The sequence below is a fragment of the Mus caroli genome, chromosome 3 (genome assembly GCF_900094665.2).
Source record: "Mus caroli chromosome 3, CAROLI_EIJ_v1.1, whole genome shotgun sequence".
Classification (NCBI taxonomy): Eukaryota; Metazoa; Chordata; class Mammalia; order Rodentia; family Muridae; genus Mus; species Mus caroli.
In genome coordinates, this window is record NC_034572.1 from 119,604,785 (window position 1) to 119,622,422 (window position 17,638).

At 37.3% G+C, this 17,638-nt stretch overlaps 1 protein-coding gene across 1 annotated transcript in view; it reads left to right on the top strand.

Moving 5' to 3' along the window:
* LOC110291920 overlaps positions 1–17,638 on the top strand; it is a 68,675-nt gene that overhangs the window by 44,100 nt on the left and 6,937 nt on the right. The window contains exon 3 of the mRNA XM_029475546.1: positions 3,008–3,088. Within this exon, the coding sequence (XP_029331406.1) occupies positions 3,008–3,088 (81 nt within the window). The remainder of the gene's footprint in view (positions 1–3,007; positions 3,089–17,638) is intronic.

Genomic DNA, 17,638 nt, shown 5'->3' on the forward strand with positions numbered 1-17,638 from the left:
TCAACCAGGGGCCATGCCTAACCTCAGGATTTGGTCTCTACAGATTCTCTCCCTGATTTGTTGGGCATTTCAGCTAATGTCATCCCGTTGGGTCCTAGAATTCTTTTGCTTTCCAGGCATTTGGGACTTTCTAGTGGCTATCCCCAGTTTCCCATCTCCCATTGTTACACATATCTGTTCAATTTCCTGACCCTCTGTACATCTTCCCTGTCTCCTCTCACACCTGATCCTGTCCCCCTTTTTGCCATTACCCATCCTCTCTTCCTCACAAGTCCCTCCCACCCTCTACCTCCTGTGATTATTTTGTTCCCCCCTCTAAGTAAGACTTAAGGATACACGCTTTTGTCTTTCTTCTCAGAGGAAAACCTCATCAATAGACTAAGTCAGAAGAAGAGAGAATATCAGAACTTGAAGACAGGTTGAGGAAACTGACTCACTAAAGAGAATTGTAATACACTATTTTAAAAATCTACAAATAAGTGTAGAAGAAAGGGGATAAACCAAAGTGAAAGGCACAGAGAATATTTTGAACAAAAATAGGGAAAAAAATCCAAATCTAGAGAAAATAAGCTTATTGAGGTACCAAAGGCATACATAGCACTATACAAACAGGATCAGAAAAGAAGTTTGCTACACCATAGTATAATTAAAATTCTGGGAATGGAAAACAAAGGAGAGATCTCAGAAAACAGAAGAGCAACAGGAGAGATAACAGAAAAGCAGGGGAGTACAAAATGCCTACAAAAGCAACTTAAGGAAAGAAGGAATTACTGTGACTTTGAGGGGTTATTGTCCATGATGGCATAGGATATATGCTGTAAAGAATGTGAAGCAGAGGGAGACACTGTGTCCATAATCCATAAGTAGGAAGCAGAGAGACAAACAGACAGAGAGACAGACAAAGAGAAAAATAGAGAGAGACAGTGGCAGAGGAAGTAAGCAACAATTGATGCTGCTCAGCTGCCTTTCTCATTTCTCTCCTTTTCATCAGTCTCCAAGCCCCACCCAAAGCAAGGTGCCACCCACATTCAGAATGAGCACTCCCCCAGTGAAACATCCCAGAAAACACTCTCACAGGTGTCCCCCAGGTATATGTGTCCAAGGTGACTCAAATCCATTCATGTTTAGATTGAGGATTAGCTATCACACCCAACTAACAAGGTAAAGTACCTGAGGATGTTAGTCATCAGGAAAAGCAGATAACAACTTCAGCAAGATACTCAATAGAATGCTTAAGATTGAAAAACGTTCAGAACCTGAAGTGAACAAAGATAGGTAGTTAATTGAATTCTTATACACTGTTCAGTAACAGTTGAACCAATATTTAAAAAAACCTGGAACTTTGTTAACAGGTAGTCCTTATAATGTTGTAATCCAACTATGAAGATAATTTCAAACAGAAATTCTTGCATACATATCTCAAGAAACACACAGAAGAATTTCTATAGCAGCATTATTCATGCATCAAAAATTGGAAGCAAGCCCAATTTCCACCAATAGTAAAATGGATATATGAACTATGGATTCTCCAGAGCAAGAATGAAGGGGGAAAAAAAAGCACAGATAGAGAATGAAAAATTACTACTCTTGACAGCATGGGTGAATTATTTTAGCCCATAAGAAAGAATCCAGGAACAGGAAAACACATATATTTTATTGGATTTTATGAATTTTAAATCAGGCCAAACTGTGCGGAAGGAACAAGAGGATAGAAATTGAACAGTCTTTTGGGTTACCAGGCTTCTGTCCTGCTGGTAAATTTCTATTTCTTGGTGTGGAAAGGAGACATTCCTTGTTCTCATTATTCACATCCTACATATATGCATTAAACTTGTATTTAAATAAAAAGTTACAAAGAAAATAAGCATTTTTCAGGAAAGGTTTGATAACTATAAAACCATGTATGAACATCTTCTGATTTTTTTACTTCCAAGTTCAGAGAAAAAATTAAAAATGGAATTAGCAATCATTTAGATAAAACTCTCATTGAGTAAAAAACTATTTATGGTCTGATAGAACAAATGAAATGTGCCTAGTCTAAACGACTTGCATTTCCAAACACCACTAGAATGTTCCACATCAAAGACTGAAGCAAATTCTAGGAACATGACTATGAGTTAGGGGAACATTCGTCAGGGATAGGAAATTGGCTCAAGACTAGGAAAAAAATAAAAGGAAAGAATAATTTTTGTTCTCTGGATAAAATGTAGAAGAATATAAGTTCATATAGGATGCTATGACATCCAGAATGAAATAAATCACTTTTACTGGGTAAGCAACTGGTTCAAACAATTGCTTTGGCTTAACTTTGACAAAAGATTGAAGTCTGTACTTATTTTCCATCATTCTTTTCTTAAGCATCTTTCCGAAGTCTTTCTCTAGTGATTCATTCATTTGTAGTCCACAAATATTTAGTGCAGACTACTATATACAAAGACATGGTACTGATTGGTATCTCTGTGATACACAAGCAGGGACCTTGGTAGTTGTACTAGTGACATCAGACACACAAATAAGTAAGCCAAGTGGGCACTGTAACATTTCCAGTTGTGGAAATTAAAATGACAGGGTATAGCATTGAAACCGGGTAAGGTAGAGATTAACTTAATGTCCTATGGGTTCTGCTTTAGAAAATATTTAGAAAAAGGCACCTCTCGGATGGAGAAAAGCCAGACCTCCAGGATGAGAGTGATCTACTTGCTTCCTTCAGCGTGTGCTGAAATTAAGTCTGCAACAACGTCATGCTTTTGTGTTACAACAGTCACTATAAATACATGGTTGGGAAAACCCTTGGTACATCCATTAAATGTAGTAAATGGACTTATAGGGAGTGAAGAGATTGCACGGTGTGTGAAATTATCACAGAATGAATTTAATACATTCAAGAGAGATGACAAAAGAGGAGCTTGAAGACAAAATTTGGTCAGAAAGTCACAAGTATTTTATTTCCCTTCTTCTTCCTCCTTGTTCTTCTCTTTTCCCATTTCTTCCCCCTCATCTTTAATAGAATGAACTGCAAGCTATACACAACACTCAACTGTGGCATCAGAGAGACAGTTTGAAGTGCATGTCTATTAAAAGCACAATGGTAAGTGTAATCATTCAAAAAACCTTCATAGTGTGTCCTGGATTTAGATCTATACCAACCAATGAAATCATGTCAGAAAAACATCTTGAACAACAATATGAGGCCTAGACTTGATCACTTCAGACATTTAAAAATATAGAAGAAGAGATGTAACTAAGCCATAGAACCCAAGAGGACACAATCGTGCTGAAGGAAAGGAACAGAAAGACAATGGAGAACAGAGTGTGTGTGTTGTGGAGTGTGAGGTCTACAGCAAGTTGTATTTTAACATAACTGCAAGAATTCAATGAATACATTAAAAAACAGATGTATACATGTGTGGTGACCCAGCTAGGTGCAGAATGTGGGGCACAGACATCTGACCTTAGTGGGTTGAAACGTAAATAGAAAGGATGGCATGGCACCATCATCAATTGTGAGTGAAGATGAAGGAGAAACAGGTGGTTTGGAAAATGAAGAGGAGACATGAAATTCTCATGTTGAAAGAGAAAAAAAAATGACCCCATGAGATGGAAACGGCAACCTCAATGAAGAATACTGAACAGAAGCTTGAGGCCAGAGATCACATGCCCACAACATTTTAATAATATTAGTCATAGTGAGATAGTCCATGAAAAACATTGTCCTTGGTCTCAATGATGTAATTTTAAAATTAGCTATGTTTTTAAATGTGTGTGACATGACCAAAAAAAAAAAAAAAAGCAATGAAAAAGAGCAGAGCCATCTAATACTACACTACTCAAAATGTGAATATGGTATTCTTCAAAGTGGTAGAGATCAGAGCTTAGTAGGGATGAAAGGTTTGGAAGTAGCCCATGTTAAACATTTCTCGATTCTTCCCTTATTTCTAGTTCTTGGCTTGGGATCTACTGCACTGTAAAGAAACTTATGCCAAAGGACAGGAGGTCCTCCACTTGTGATGGGTAGAAAAACATATGCCTCTTGTTCCATCTTTTGACTTTATCACCAGACTGTCATCATAACCGTGGCAGTTATATTCTAGCAAAATACAACTATTGTATAAATGAATCTCTCTAGTTTAGATCTTCAAGAGCAGATTAATACTTGCCCCAGACTACTCTAAGTATGTCCAATTTTCTTTCTGCTTATCCTGCCACATGATGCTGTTTTGCTAACAGATCTGGAACTCAAGAAACAACAGAAGCACAGATCCAGCGATAGGAGTCAGTTTCAATGTAAGAACTCTGTAAATTCAATGCTCACACATCTTTTATAGATTCCTCTTCCACACCCTGTTTATTATCTTTCCTATTCTTTCCAAGTCCAGTACCTCAGCCCATGGTGAGCAACAAATTCTTTGACCGATCTGCCACTAATGTCATCATCCTTTTGTAAATATAGGTTGTCTATTACAGACCAAGTAAGATACCCATTAGCTCTCTCACAAAATACAGGGAACCACCAGGGCACCTTCAGAGTGTCTTAGGAAAACCTATTTAACTATAGATGCAAGTTACTTTTCCCTTGATTGACAGATGACCCTAATAATGGCTCCTGCCTCTGACAAAGAAACCTCTTGTCTTCCCTTCCTCCCCATGCTTCTAAATTTTCCTTGGTTGTCGTCAAGGTCATCACCATACATGCCCTGTGTTCCACCTCCAGTGCCCTCCTCCAGTGCCCTCCAACCCCCACGAGCTTCCTCAGCATCTGCTCCACATCTTCCTGGTTCTTCTTGATTTGCCTTCCCACCAACACTTCAAGCAAGTGTCAACTTCTGTTACTCTGTGCTTACCTCTCTCACCATCCCCTGTATTACTTGGCTTTCTGCTTGAGATTCTTGGAAAAGTGACTCTCCAAGGAGGTGCCCCAGCATGTAGTAAGTGACCTGGTTAAAGTGATCACTTCAGTTTCCTCCCTTCTGGAACTGTCAAGGGTATTGCTCATCTCCAAACTCATGACCACCTTTCTGCAAGACCCTACTGACTGAGCCAACCTTTTCTCTCATATAGGTCAAGGTAGCCAACTCATCCATTTCAATGAAGGAGATGGGTCTGGTTAGTAGCTGCCACTCAGGATGTATAAAACTCTCTGATAAAGCCTTCATTTCTGTTCTGGCTGACCACCTCCTAGGCCTGGCCCAATCAATAGTCCTTGAGCTCAGGTCACTCCTTATGCTCCACAAAATACAAGATGTCCTGGGGAAAGGTGAGACCCTGTCTAGTACTTCCCTGTACTGAGGCAGCAGCAAGGCCCAGGGCTGTAGAAACCACACATTAATGTTGAGAAGCAGGTTCTTGGTATCCCTGGGCAAGTCTGGTCATAGAGAGGCCATCTTCTCTCACCATCAGAGTAGAGAACTAGCTAACCCCAATGGGTCTTTCTTCTAATCCATCTAATTCATTGCTTCCTCTGTCTGTTATTTTCGCACTACAAGAATTCTGCCTAACTTTGATGAATTTTCCTAAGAATCAGAGAAACTAGAGTACCTTCCTGAAATAAGGTTTCCTCTGGAAGGTTCTTATCAAAGGTGTAACACAGGCATGTACTTTCTGCAGTGTGCACCTGGACACTCTTGACTTCCAGCAGGGAGCCTGGTCATTTCAGCCAGGCAAAACATCTATCACTACACAAATAACCACCTGTTGTTGGTCCAGCAAAAGCTCTGCAGTTTTCAATTTCCACTCTTTTGCCGTCTGTTCACAGGCATCCGAAGCTTTGCTCCTAGGGGAACTGAGCACATGTTGATCACAAGAACTTTTCCATCTGGATTTGGACTTCAGTGTTTTCTTTTGCATCTAGGAAATGGCTAAAAGGGCATCACTAAGTACAGAGAACAAAACGAGCACAGTGCTCATAAGAGAAGAGGATTGTGGTTTCCATGGCAGCAGCTCGACAGCTACAAATGTTTTAAAAGCTATTTTCCCCTCTAACATAAACCAGATATTTGAATATATCATAAGCTATTGAATTTAAGTTTAAAAGGCCTGCCATGTCCACTGTGGGAAAGTCTTTGTTTTATTACACTGGGCTCTTCTCAGGAGTTCCAGCACTGTCTCTAGTCCGGAGTGACCTCTGTCCAGGCTGCAACACATGATTTTATTAGACCACACCGATGTCTTTATTCCTGCTTCTCTTCTTTCCTTCTTTCATTTTTCTTTCTTCTGTAAACAGTTAAGTGGCTGAAAAAAAATCATGCATTCATGAGTCCTGCTTAGGCAGAAACCTAAGGATTATTTTCCTCCTATTTAGAAATATTTAGTTACAACAAAAAGTTGTTGTAATTATATATATATTTATATATATATATATATATATATGGTATATTGAACGCTATGGCTAAAATGGTATACCTCATTCTCTCTAATTTTCATTTGTGTTTGATTATTCATGATAAGAACCTTTTGTACAATGCTCCAATATCTGAGCTGTGTGAGTCTGTGCCTCATTTTGTCACATCTTTTTCAAATGTAAAAACTGGGAAGTGGCTTTATTGTTCCTTTTAAAATCATATAATAGGATTTTTTTTGGTTAATCTCTCTTACTAAAGTACACAGATGCTATCTACAGTATCTTTCTTATAGTTTTCCAAATGGGTGACAGTGGAGAGGCATCAGCATTTCCTTTTATAGTAATATAACAATATATCAGTACCCAAGACTTCATAAAGGCACATGACACTTCAAAAAGAAAATTAGTTTAAATGTGATCATTGAGGGCATTTGTATCTTTTTCTTCCATTGCATTATCCCTTCATTTACTGTTCAACTAGGAGAAAGGGAATGTTGAGCTGTCAGTGACTTTCTGAATAGGCCCTGCATCCGTGGGACAAGATTCCCTAAGGGCTTTCACCATAGGCTTCCTGTGGCCTGCCTGGGGTTTTTGTTCCACTCAAGTACTGTCAGCTGTCAGGCTCCTTGTGTCACAAACCTTTTCAAAACCAATTGATTTTGAACAGTTGAATTGCTAGTTGAAAGGAAAAGTAGATGAGCTATATGCTGGCTAGGTTTTATTACATTTATAACACATATTTTCTTTGTTCTTGAAAGTACTCAACACGCCAATTTATTTGTAGCAGTTTTATTGGCAAGTCTATGAAATGTTAGATGTTCTTTGCCTATGATGTACTGACGACAGGGCTGGCAACAAGCCCAATATGCAAACATGTGAATTTTGAGAAGGTTATTCTTAATTCAGAAACCATATACACTGATTTCTATTTTTTTTTATATTGGTCAATGCACAGGAAAGTGCAGGAAACTCCCTAATATTGTGCAACCAATCTATTGGTAACACATTCTCATGGTTTCTGCCAGCTGGCGCCAGCAAGGGAGCTTCACCCACAGTGTTAGCAGATGTTTAGTCAAGCTAGTATAAATGAGTGAAAACAACAGGGTGATCTCTTGAGATTGAAATTATAGTTGATAAGCTATGTAGAGGTCTCTGGCTTAATTCCAAAAATGAACTGGGGCCTATAGACACTGAGCCACCAACTAGGAGGCATATAATAGATGGTCAGAGGCCCCTAACACATATGTCGCAGAGGACTACCTGAACAGGCCTCAGTGAGAGAAGATGCCTAACCCTCTAGAGATTCAGGCCTCAGGGAGTGGGGAGGTCTGGTGGGGGCTGAGGGGGTCAGAAGGGTGGGGACATCCTTTATGAGACAGGGGAGGGGGGAGGAATGGGATGAACTGCAAAAGGGTGGACTGGGATGGGGATAACAACTGGACTGTAAAAAAAATAAAAAATAAATGTAATAAAAATGGGGCCTATAAAGAAAGCTGTGTCTTCAAGAATTTCTGACATGCTTTAGAAAACATGACAAATGCAATCCTAGCCCAAGAGACCAGTTAAAAATCTGACTACTTTGAGAAATGAGATATTTGATGGGTCAACAAACCTCTCACAATTTTTATGAGTCTTAAGACATAATTTGTGGAAGTACTTAGAGTAGAATGATCTTTGTTCCGAGGTCTAATGTTTGCACATAAATCTTCCTAAGTATGGGATGTGACTTTCCATAAGCAGTGTTAAGACTAGAAATATTTGGCTCAACACTGTAAAAGATTACAAAGTTAATTATCAATAACTGCTTACTGACAGGTATGGTACTATAGCAAATATTCATCACTACTAAAACTACATTAGTTAGATAGCAGTGATACTTAATATAAGAGAGAACTTTTATAAATTTTATGTAACAGTCAGATCTCGGAGAGTTCTAGATTCTACAAAGAGCTTTAGCGGGCCACACCCTAGCCCAAGAATTTTTGTAACATTCAAAGATAAATGATTTTGTTAATTCTTTGAGAAATTCATGCAATGTATTTTAATCAAATTCACCTCCAGTTCCTCCCCTTAACTCCTCCCTTTCACCCTAACCCACCTGTAATGGTTTGTATATTCTTGGACCAGGGAGTGGCACCATTTGGAGGTGTGACCTAGTCGGAGTAGGTGTGTCACTGTGGGTGTGTGGCTTCTCACCCTAGGTACCTGGAAGTCAGTCTTCCACTAGCAGCCTTTGGATGAAGACATAGAACTCTCAGCTCTGCCTGCGCCATGCCTCCCTGGATACTGACATGCTCTCACCTTGATGATAATGGACTGAATCTCTGAGCCTGTAAGCCAGCCCCAATTAAATGTTGCTTTTTATAAGACTTGCCTTGGTCATGATGTTTGTTCACAGCAGTAAAACCCTAACTAAGACACCACCAAACTTGCGTCCTCTTCTTTTTTTTTAATTTAATAACCCATTGACTAAAATTTAGATTTCCCATGTAATTGTAGGTGTGGACCATCAAATAGAGTGTGGTTAGTCTATAAGGAGCCATACCCTTAAATAAAATTATCTCTCTGTCTTCCAGAAATCTTCAACTCTTCCTAGCTCCTCAGTAAGGAATGGGGACTCATGAACTCCTGCTTCATGATAGAACATTAGCTGTGTTGATCTTGTGTGGGTTTTGTATAGACACCCACAGCTTCTATGAGTTCATAAGTACAAAGAAACATCTTGTAAAGTCCAGAAGACAACGCCTGTGTCTGGTCCTACTTGAACTCTGACTCTCACAGTCTTTCTACCCAGTCCTCTGCAGAGGTCTCTGAGCCCTGGAGAGGGAGTGTGAAACAGATGTCTGACTAGGGGCTGAGCACTCCATGGTCATTCATCCTTTGCACCTTAAATAGTTGTGAGTTGCCACATTTTCCAACATCCACTACATAGAAGGAAAGAAAGAAAGAAGGATAGAAAGAGAGAGAGAGAGAGACCACCCAACCACCACCTTCTCTGATGATATCTGACAGCCTCATTAAATTTCAAGTTGAGAGACGAATATTATGAGGACACTTTTATATTATGTTCATTTGGTAACATAATAGTACTAAGCTCACCCTTGGCATATGCAATATGCCCAACCTTAGCTCTTGGTTAGACTTGTAGTACCAGGTATGCTTTTTGTAGAACAGACTATAAACCCAGTGAAAAGGCATATAGTAACCGTTCTTAGTGACACTATTACATCTATTACATCCCTGGTCACATCTGGTCATGCCATTCCTTCATTATTGAAGTACACAGGATTCATAGTCTATGAACTGTTGATGACTTCTGTGTCCCTAGCAGTCTGCACAGCACTTTCCTGTACTATGACAGCTAGACAGCAAGAAGGAAACATCCTGAGTAGTACCAACTTTATTTTCCTGTGTCTTATCATCAGTGTTTGTAGTATGTCATCAATTGGGTCTTGCCATTAAGTTCTGGCCATAGACTATAATGTTTGGAAATCTCTGGGACATCCTTAACCAACAACAGGCAGACAGGTATCCTACACCTAGCACTGGCCTTTTTATTTGGTAACCTATGGGAGGAGCAAAATATCCTATGCAGAGTAACTCCAATTAAATTCATACATATTTTATATAATATTATATATATTAAATATATTATATATGTGTATATACATATAAGACTTATAATATAGGAGATTTCCCTAGGGGTTTTTTAAACCACCTCAATGTCAGTTGTCTCTTCCACTACAAGCTCCGCTGACCTACCCTCCTAGGCTCTCCTCCACTTAACTCCCGTGACCCAGTCATTCTCCATTCCACTCTCATTTCACCTGTATTCAACTACACCAACACCCCTAAGATCATTTTTCCTCTCTCCACTAATGGTGGCTTGCCATTTTCCCGGACTCTACAAGTCCTCCAAATTAAACACACAAATCTAAGGATTTAACACTAAGATTCACATATGAGTGAGAACATATGATATTTGTCTTCTTTTGGATTTGGGTTACCTCAGTTAGCATAATGTCTTCCAGATCCATCCATTTATTTGACATTTTTATAATTTACTTTTTCTTTATAGCTGACTAAAATCCCATTGTATATATGTACCACATTTTCATTATCCATTCATCACTTAATGTCCATCAGGGCTGCTTCTGTGTCCTCGTTGTAGTGAATAAAAACCTATGAACATGATGAGCAGGGGTTTGCACTAGGAATAGCGATTTGAGAAGATATCTAGGAGTGGTATATATCTGGGTCACATGGCAGATCTATGTCTGGGTGGAGGAGGGTACTTCCATGCTGATTTCCATAGAGGCTGCACTAATTTACACTTCCACCAACAGTTTCTCCTTCCCTACATTACCATGGCTATTCCTTGTCTTTTGTTTTCTTTGCTTCACTCCTTATAAATCAGAGAAGATTTAGAAGTCACTTAATTTACATTTCCTTGATAGCTAAAGATGGTGGACACTCTTTAAAATATTTTGTAGTCATTTGTATTTCTTCTAAGAAATATCTATTTAGTAATAGCTAATTTTTTCAATTGAGTTTTTTGTCTCGATGTTTAGGATTTTTAATTGTATTTTATTTTTTAGTTCTTTGTATATTCTACATCTAGTACTTTGTCAGATGTATAGCTGGTAGAACAATGTTTTTCCACTCTGTAAGCTGCCTCTTCAATTAATTAACAGTTCCTTTTATGGTTCAGAAGCCTTCATTTCATGAAGCCCCACTTATTGATCATTGGCTCTATTTCCTTGGTGACCAGAGTCCTTCAGAAAGTTCTTCCCTGAGATTATATCCTGAAATGCTTCCAATTTTTTTCTAGAGAGGTTTCTGAGTTTCAGGTCTATCATTGAGATTTGTTTGTTTGTTTGTTTGGTTGGTTGGTTGGTTGGTTGGTTGTTTTAATTTGGAATTGACTGTCCAGGGTGAGAGAGAAGAAGCAAGTTTCAGTTTTCTAGGTGTGTATCCAGTTTCCCTAACACCATCTGTTAAAAGATGCTGTCTTTTCTCCAATGAATACTTTTGGCATCCTTATTAAAATTCAGTGGGCTATAGAAAGTAAAGCTATATACATGGATCTTTGATTCCATTCCATTTTTGTGCCAGCACCATGCTGTTTTTCCTAGCGTTTCTCTGTAGTAGGACATTAAATTGAATTTAGTCATGACTCTGGCAATTTTTAGGGGTTCAAATTTCTTTTCTCTTCCTTTCATTGTTTCTTTCTTTCTTTTGTTTTTGTATTTATTTTGAGGGGGAGGGGGGTCCAGAGTCAGAATATTTTTTACTTCTATACAAAGTTTAAGATTGGGTTTTTAGTTTCTGTGAATAATTGTATTCAAATTTTGGGAATACTTACATTAAATCTACCTATTGCTTTTGGTAGGATGGCAGTAACCTTATGAAATGTATGAGCATGGAATGTCTTTTCATCTATTATCACTTTTAATTTCTTTCTATAGTGTCATAACATTTTCGTTGGGCAAGACTTTTTCTTCCTTGCTTGAAAGAATTCTAAGATTTTTTTAAATGCTTTTATAAATTTTATCATTTACCTAATAGTTTTCTTGTTTGTCATTTGTATACAAAAAAGCTATTGATTTTTATGTATTAATTTTGTACCTGCTTCTATACTAGTTAGATTTATCAGATTAGGAGATTTCTGGTATACTCTTTAGCATCTTTTATGTATAGCATCATATCATCTTCAAGTAAGGATGCTTTGACTCCAGATTTTCATATTTTTATCTCCTCTGTTGACTCCTCTAGTCTTGTTATTTCAGCTAAAACATCAAGCACTAGGTTGAACATTAATAGAGAGAGTAGACAGCCTTGCCTTGGTCCTGATTTTAGTTGAAATGTTTCATATTATTTTTACATTTGAAATGAAATTCATGTGACTTTGCGAAGAATTTTGAGTAAGCAATATTTGAACAAGAAACAAATCTCATATCAAATGATATTGGGAAACATTTCAAAATCAATACTCAACAACCACAAAATTAATATGCATATAAGTAATTTATATATTGATATAATTATACATATTCATTCATATATGTATATAACAATAATAACTGGAGGGAAAGAAGCCATGAATTTGAGAAGGATCAAAGAGTCATACGGGAAGGGCTAGAAGAAGGAACACGAAGAGGGTAATGATTATATTTTAGTAAAATAATAATAAACCAATCTTTATTTCTGTCTAGTACTTATGTAATCAGAAATTCAAATTGAAACCATGTGGCCAATTTTATGAAAGTATAAAATGTCTTTAGAAAGACATTCCTTTTACAGAATAAAAAAAAAAAAAACAGGAAGAAAAGACAGGGGAAATTTTGGTTCTTTATCTGAAACAGGTCTCTGATTTGAACTAGAGAGTGAAGTATTAGGGAATACAAGTCCCAAGTTACTTCAGGGACATTATAATGTCTAATTGTTCTACTTTCAGTCATTAACCCCATGTCCAGTCTACTGACAACTATGTGCATAGACTCATTTCCTGAAGAAATGACCCTGTCATTCTTGCCTACCAATCACAGGGAAACAGAAAGATTTGCCATTCTCACTCAAATCAGAACCCATTTTGTCTCCAACCTTTGATCAAGAGGAAATTCTTCTACATAAGTATTTTTTAAAGTGTTATTATGTTTTAGGTAATGATAAAAGGTATTACTTTACATTCTATTTGAAAAAATGTTTTCACAAAATCATTTTAACAAATTTGAACAAAAATTTCTACTAAACACTTTCTATGCACAGAATGAAACCCAAGTACAGAGAACTGCCATGGTTTCTGGCATCATGAATATAATCACCTGTACTCAAACTGCTCCATATTCAAGTACACCCACTGGCATTTGTGCCCTTGATTCAAACAGTAAGGGTCCGAGGACAATTTAATTCTCAAAGTCATGCACATCCAGAGATACTGATCTTCTTGTCCTGGTGTCTTAAGGTCACCTCAAGATCTAGCCTGCTTCCCAGGCTCTCTACTTTGCTTCTTGACCTGAGGCTAGGAACATTCTCAATGAGATCTTGGTTTGTCTCCTCTCTAACCTATTCTTCAAAGCTATTTAGTCAGCTTGATTATCTCTATCATTCTGACATCACTGTCAATGCTGCCCATTCTGATGCTCCGTCACTCTCAGTTGCTGTTCAGTTCCTCATCCAGTACTCCTTGATTTCTTAATATTTAGCCTTTGGACTCTTCTATAGTCCTATTTGACAGATCTCAATATGTTGAAGTTATTTGTTTTATATTATCACATTATTTTCTGATTTTTTCTATTTTCTTTCCAAAATTATCATGATAATTTACAAGTATAAATGTTGAATATATTTTATGGTTTGATACATGGTGACTAAACCATGCTAATTGAGTTTTAAAGTAGTCCTTGGCTGACAATTTCATTGATGTTTTGTGTTTGATCAACTCTACAGTGCTCTACAAATCAGATATTGTTTTCCTGAATAAACCAGATGAAGATCACTAGATGAGAAAAGTAAGACATAAAAATTTAACATGGGTCTTTCTGAGTTCAGCAATACACTCTGTCCACTGACAATTTTTTTAACCAGAGACATATTTTAGATAGGATTATCAGAACATATTCTAAAAATTCTGATTCTGAAAGTTATAGGAGCCATCAGAAAAATGTCATGATTGAACCAGCATTGTTAACTTCCTGATTCGTCTAACACAAGGCACTCCATCTTAGAAGTTAAGCCAAGATTACTGTTAAGATAATAACATGGTTATTTACTATTAACACCTCATAGATTTATCAGGTGCACTGTGCTAAAACATTGCACATACCAGTTACATGAATGACGTATTCAAACATATGTTATCCTCAGTTACAATGTGTGCAAGTATATGTTGTCTTCAGTATCTCTCCTTCTCTGTGTTTTTCCCCAGACTTCAAATTAATGTCAGCTGTTCAAAATTAATAATTCATCTAGTTTCAGTCTACAAAGAGGAAGATTTTTCTCTCTTTAGGTCTAGCACTCTTTCTTAAGTACCAAAACTCTGTCCATGTGGTTATAATCTGAGAGCGCGTGGAGGAAGTAAACAGCCATGTAGCAGCTGCTCTTCTATAATGACTTAGGAAGAAAGGAAATATACAGGATTGCACCGTTCATGTAAGGAGGTCAAATTTTCACCTAAACAGTCTGAGTACGTTTTTTTCTCTTAAAAGTTAGCGTGAGTATTTTCAGGATGTGAGGCGATATTATATCACTGTATCTCAACTAAAACCAAGATTCAAAATCATTTTCTTTCACACTTTCTACTAACTTTGTAGCTTTAAAAATACAAACCAAGATGCATAGAACAATTAAAATTTGGGGATAGAGAGCTAACTCAAGAGGTTAATATAACGTATTGCTCTTGTAAATGACCTCGAGTCCGTTCCTAGAACCACATAATGGCTCACAACCATCTATAACTCCATTTCCAAGAGACTCAACAACCACTTCTAACATCTGTAGACAGAAGGCTTGCACATGGTGCACACACATGCATGGAGGCAAAAAAAAAATAAAAATTAAAAATTAAAAATTATCTTGCTGTACATATGTTTTACAGCAAATGTATCATGAAAATTATCAAAGATTTTAGGGTAACAAGTAAATCTTCAGTCACATGGACTTAAAACACAGAAGCAAAGCATCTCGGAGGATATCATAACAAACATGGTAGTAACCATATTCTTACCCATAGTTACAAAACGGTTATAAATGAGGTATGAGGATATCCAGAAATCGATTGAGAGTTTACTGGAAGGTAGCAAGAGAAAGCCAGACTGTAGGATGTAGCAGAATTTTCTTTACCCAATTAATTTACATATTAGTGCAACAGGAGGCCTGTGATTGGACAGAGAAAAGGGAGGTGGAGCAAAGAGTTGCAGGGACAGAAAGCGACTTGGGGGAGAGAGGAGGAAGCAAAATGGAGGTCACTGAACCGGATGATTCAGACTCAGTGTGGCTTTAAATAGCCACAGGTAGACATAATTGGGGTATCTTGTCAAATCTAAGTGGCAGCTTTTATCATTGTCAGTTGGCCATAAAATTATTGTGTGGGCAGCTTGTGAATTAAGAATTTATTGATATATAAATCTGACTGATTATTTATAAGTTTCTAGAGTTTTGTTCCTACCAGGTTGCTGGGTGTTGTGGCTGCTGACCGCATGGGGGAGCGGTCTTTGCTTTGGGCTGGCATGGCAATAACCCGCCAAGGGTTATTTGGGAGTTCCGAACCGAGTTGAGAACACTCTAATGGAGGATTACTGGAATGTGGGACCGCTGTCCACACGGGAGGGGGGATTATGGCTTGAGAAGGAACTAGCAGCCCCAGAGAAAAATGAACCTGAGCTGAGAAGACCTCTATCACTTGCTGCTGGAGCCAGAGGCAGCAATACCTCTGCTAGGGCAGAGAGTAGCTGGTTCAAGATCAGGAACTTAACCATATCAATTTTAATATTTCCCGCAACAGTAGGACTTCAGATTTATTCATGATGCTGAACCTAATGTTTCCATAATGCTCACACATTGCCAGAAGCCTTTACTCAATGCCATCAACTGTGGTTTTCCTGTAAGTCAATGAAATAGTTTAAAATTTTACCTTTAAAGCTAAAAAGCCAGACATGTTACATCTGACTAGATTTTCATATAAGGTATAAAGGAGATGGGCTCAAATTATCGTTGGTCAAGAATTAAAGGGCTAGGCTGAGCACAGTTGGTTCTGGAATAGGTCCAAAGAAGGCAGAGAATACTCACTACCCCCGGGAGGGCAGCCTGTGAGAGCTTTATGCCAGGAAAGAGTTTTAAACAGCAGGAAATGAATCAGGATACATTCGCCTCACTGATTCAGGAGGGCCAGACAGACAGGAAACTAGAAAAAAATGTACCCAGATTTGAAAATGCTCATTGAAAAGGACATTTTCCCAGGACAAACTCCTATTTCCCAGATTTATTTATCTATACTAGTGTTCTTTTCATCTGTAAAACATACCAGGGTGATGTCTATTAAATAATGTATATCTAATATCTACATTGTCATTTTCTTTAAAAAAAATAATATGTCCTAAATTCTGACACACTCTCAGATATTTTTTCCTTTTGTGAATTCTAAGAATAGGTTGAGAGGACGATCCCAGAATTTAATGGTTGTCAAAGGAAACTATCAGATACAAATCCGGTAAACAAAAGACAGAATAATTAGATAGTCAGTGTATGTCTTGGAGAGACAAGCAATACTGTGGTGCTTTTAATTTATTTTATTTGGACTCTATGCCTCATCAAAGAATTCTGCATAACTTACTAGATAAATTTTATAAATCTTGCACTTGTCTCTTGAAAAGTTAACAAGGTATTTCTAAAAGTGCTTTGGTAGTTTTTCAACTATTTTATGTATCATGAAATTGAATTCATGTGGTTTGCTTAAGGTTTCTTTACTAAATGGGATTGTTGAGTTCTTGTTTGCGTAAATGTAACTATTTCTCAACAACATAAACGTTTTCCAATCATAAGAAGCACAGTTATTGTGTTATATCTCTTGTCTTTCCTCAACTACAGGCCAGACTCTTCCAACTTTGTTGGTGTTGAGAAGGAGGAGACAGAAGATGCACAGCTTGGTTCCATAATGCATCAGAGAAGAGTTTCTAAAGATAAAAAAAAGTCCATGGCGATACTTCTAACCAAATAGACCACTGGAAACCAGAAGTCATTATTCTATCAAAACAGAAGAAGAATCTGAAGAATGAATTTATGTGTATTTTTAGGTATTTGGATTCTGTTCAAATTCATCCTTCTTTAGTTTTCCTTTGTTTTGTTTTGTTTTTGCTTGGTGGTATTAATTAAAGTCAGTCAACTATTTAGGAGATATATATAGATATAGATAGATAGATAGATAGATAGATAGATAGATAGATAGAGATAGAGATATATGATACATAGATGATAGTATACAGGAGAGAGATAGATAATATATGATGGATAAATCACAGATAGATAGATAGATAGATAGATAGATAGATAGATAGATAGATAGATTCATAGATTCATAGATACATAGATATGATAAATCAATAGATAATAGAGATGATATGTAGATGAATAGATGATAGATGGACAGACAGACACATGGATGTGTATAGTGTATATATATTAAGTAATCTGTAAATCTTCATAGCAACATTGTGAGACATTGAATAGTGATCCTCACCTTATAGATTGTATTAGTCAGGGTTCTCTAGAGTCACAGAACTTATGGATAGTCTCTATATAGTAAAA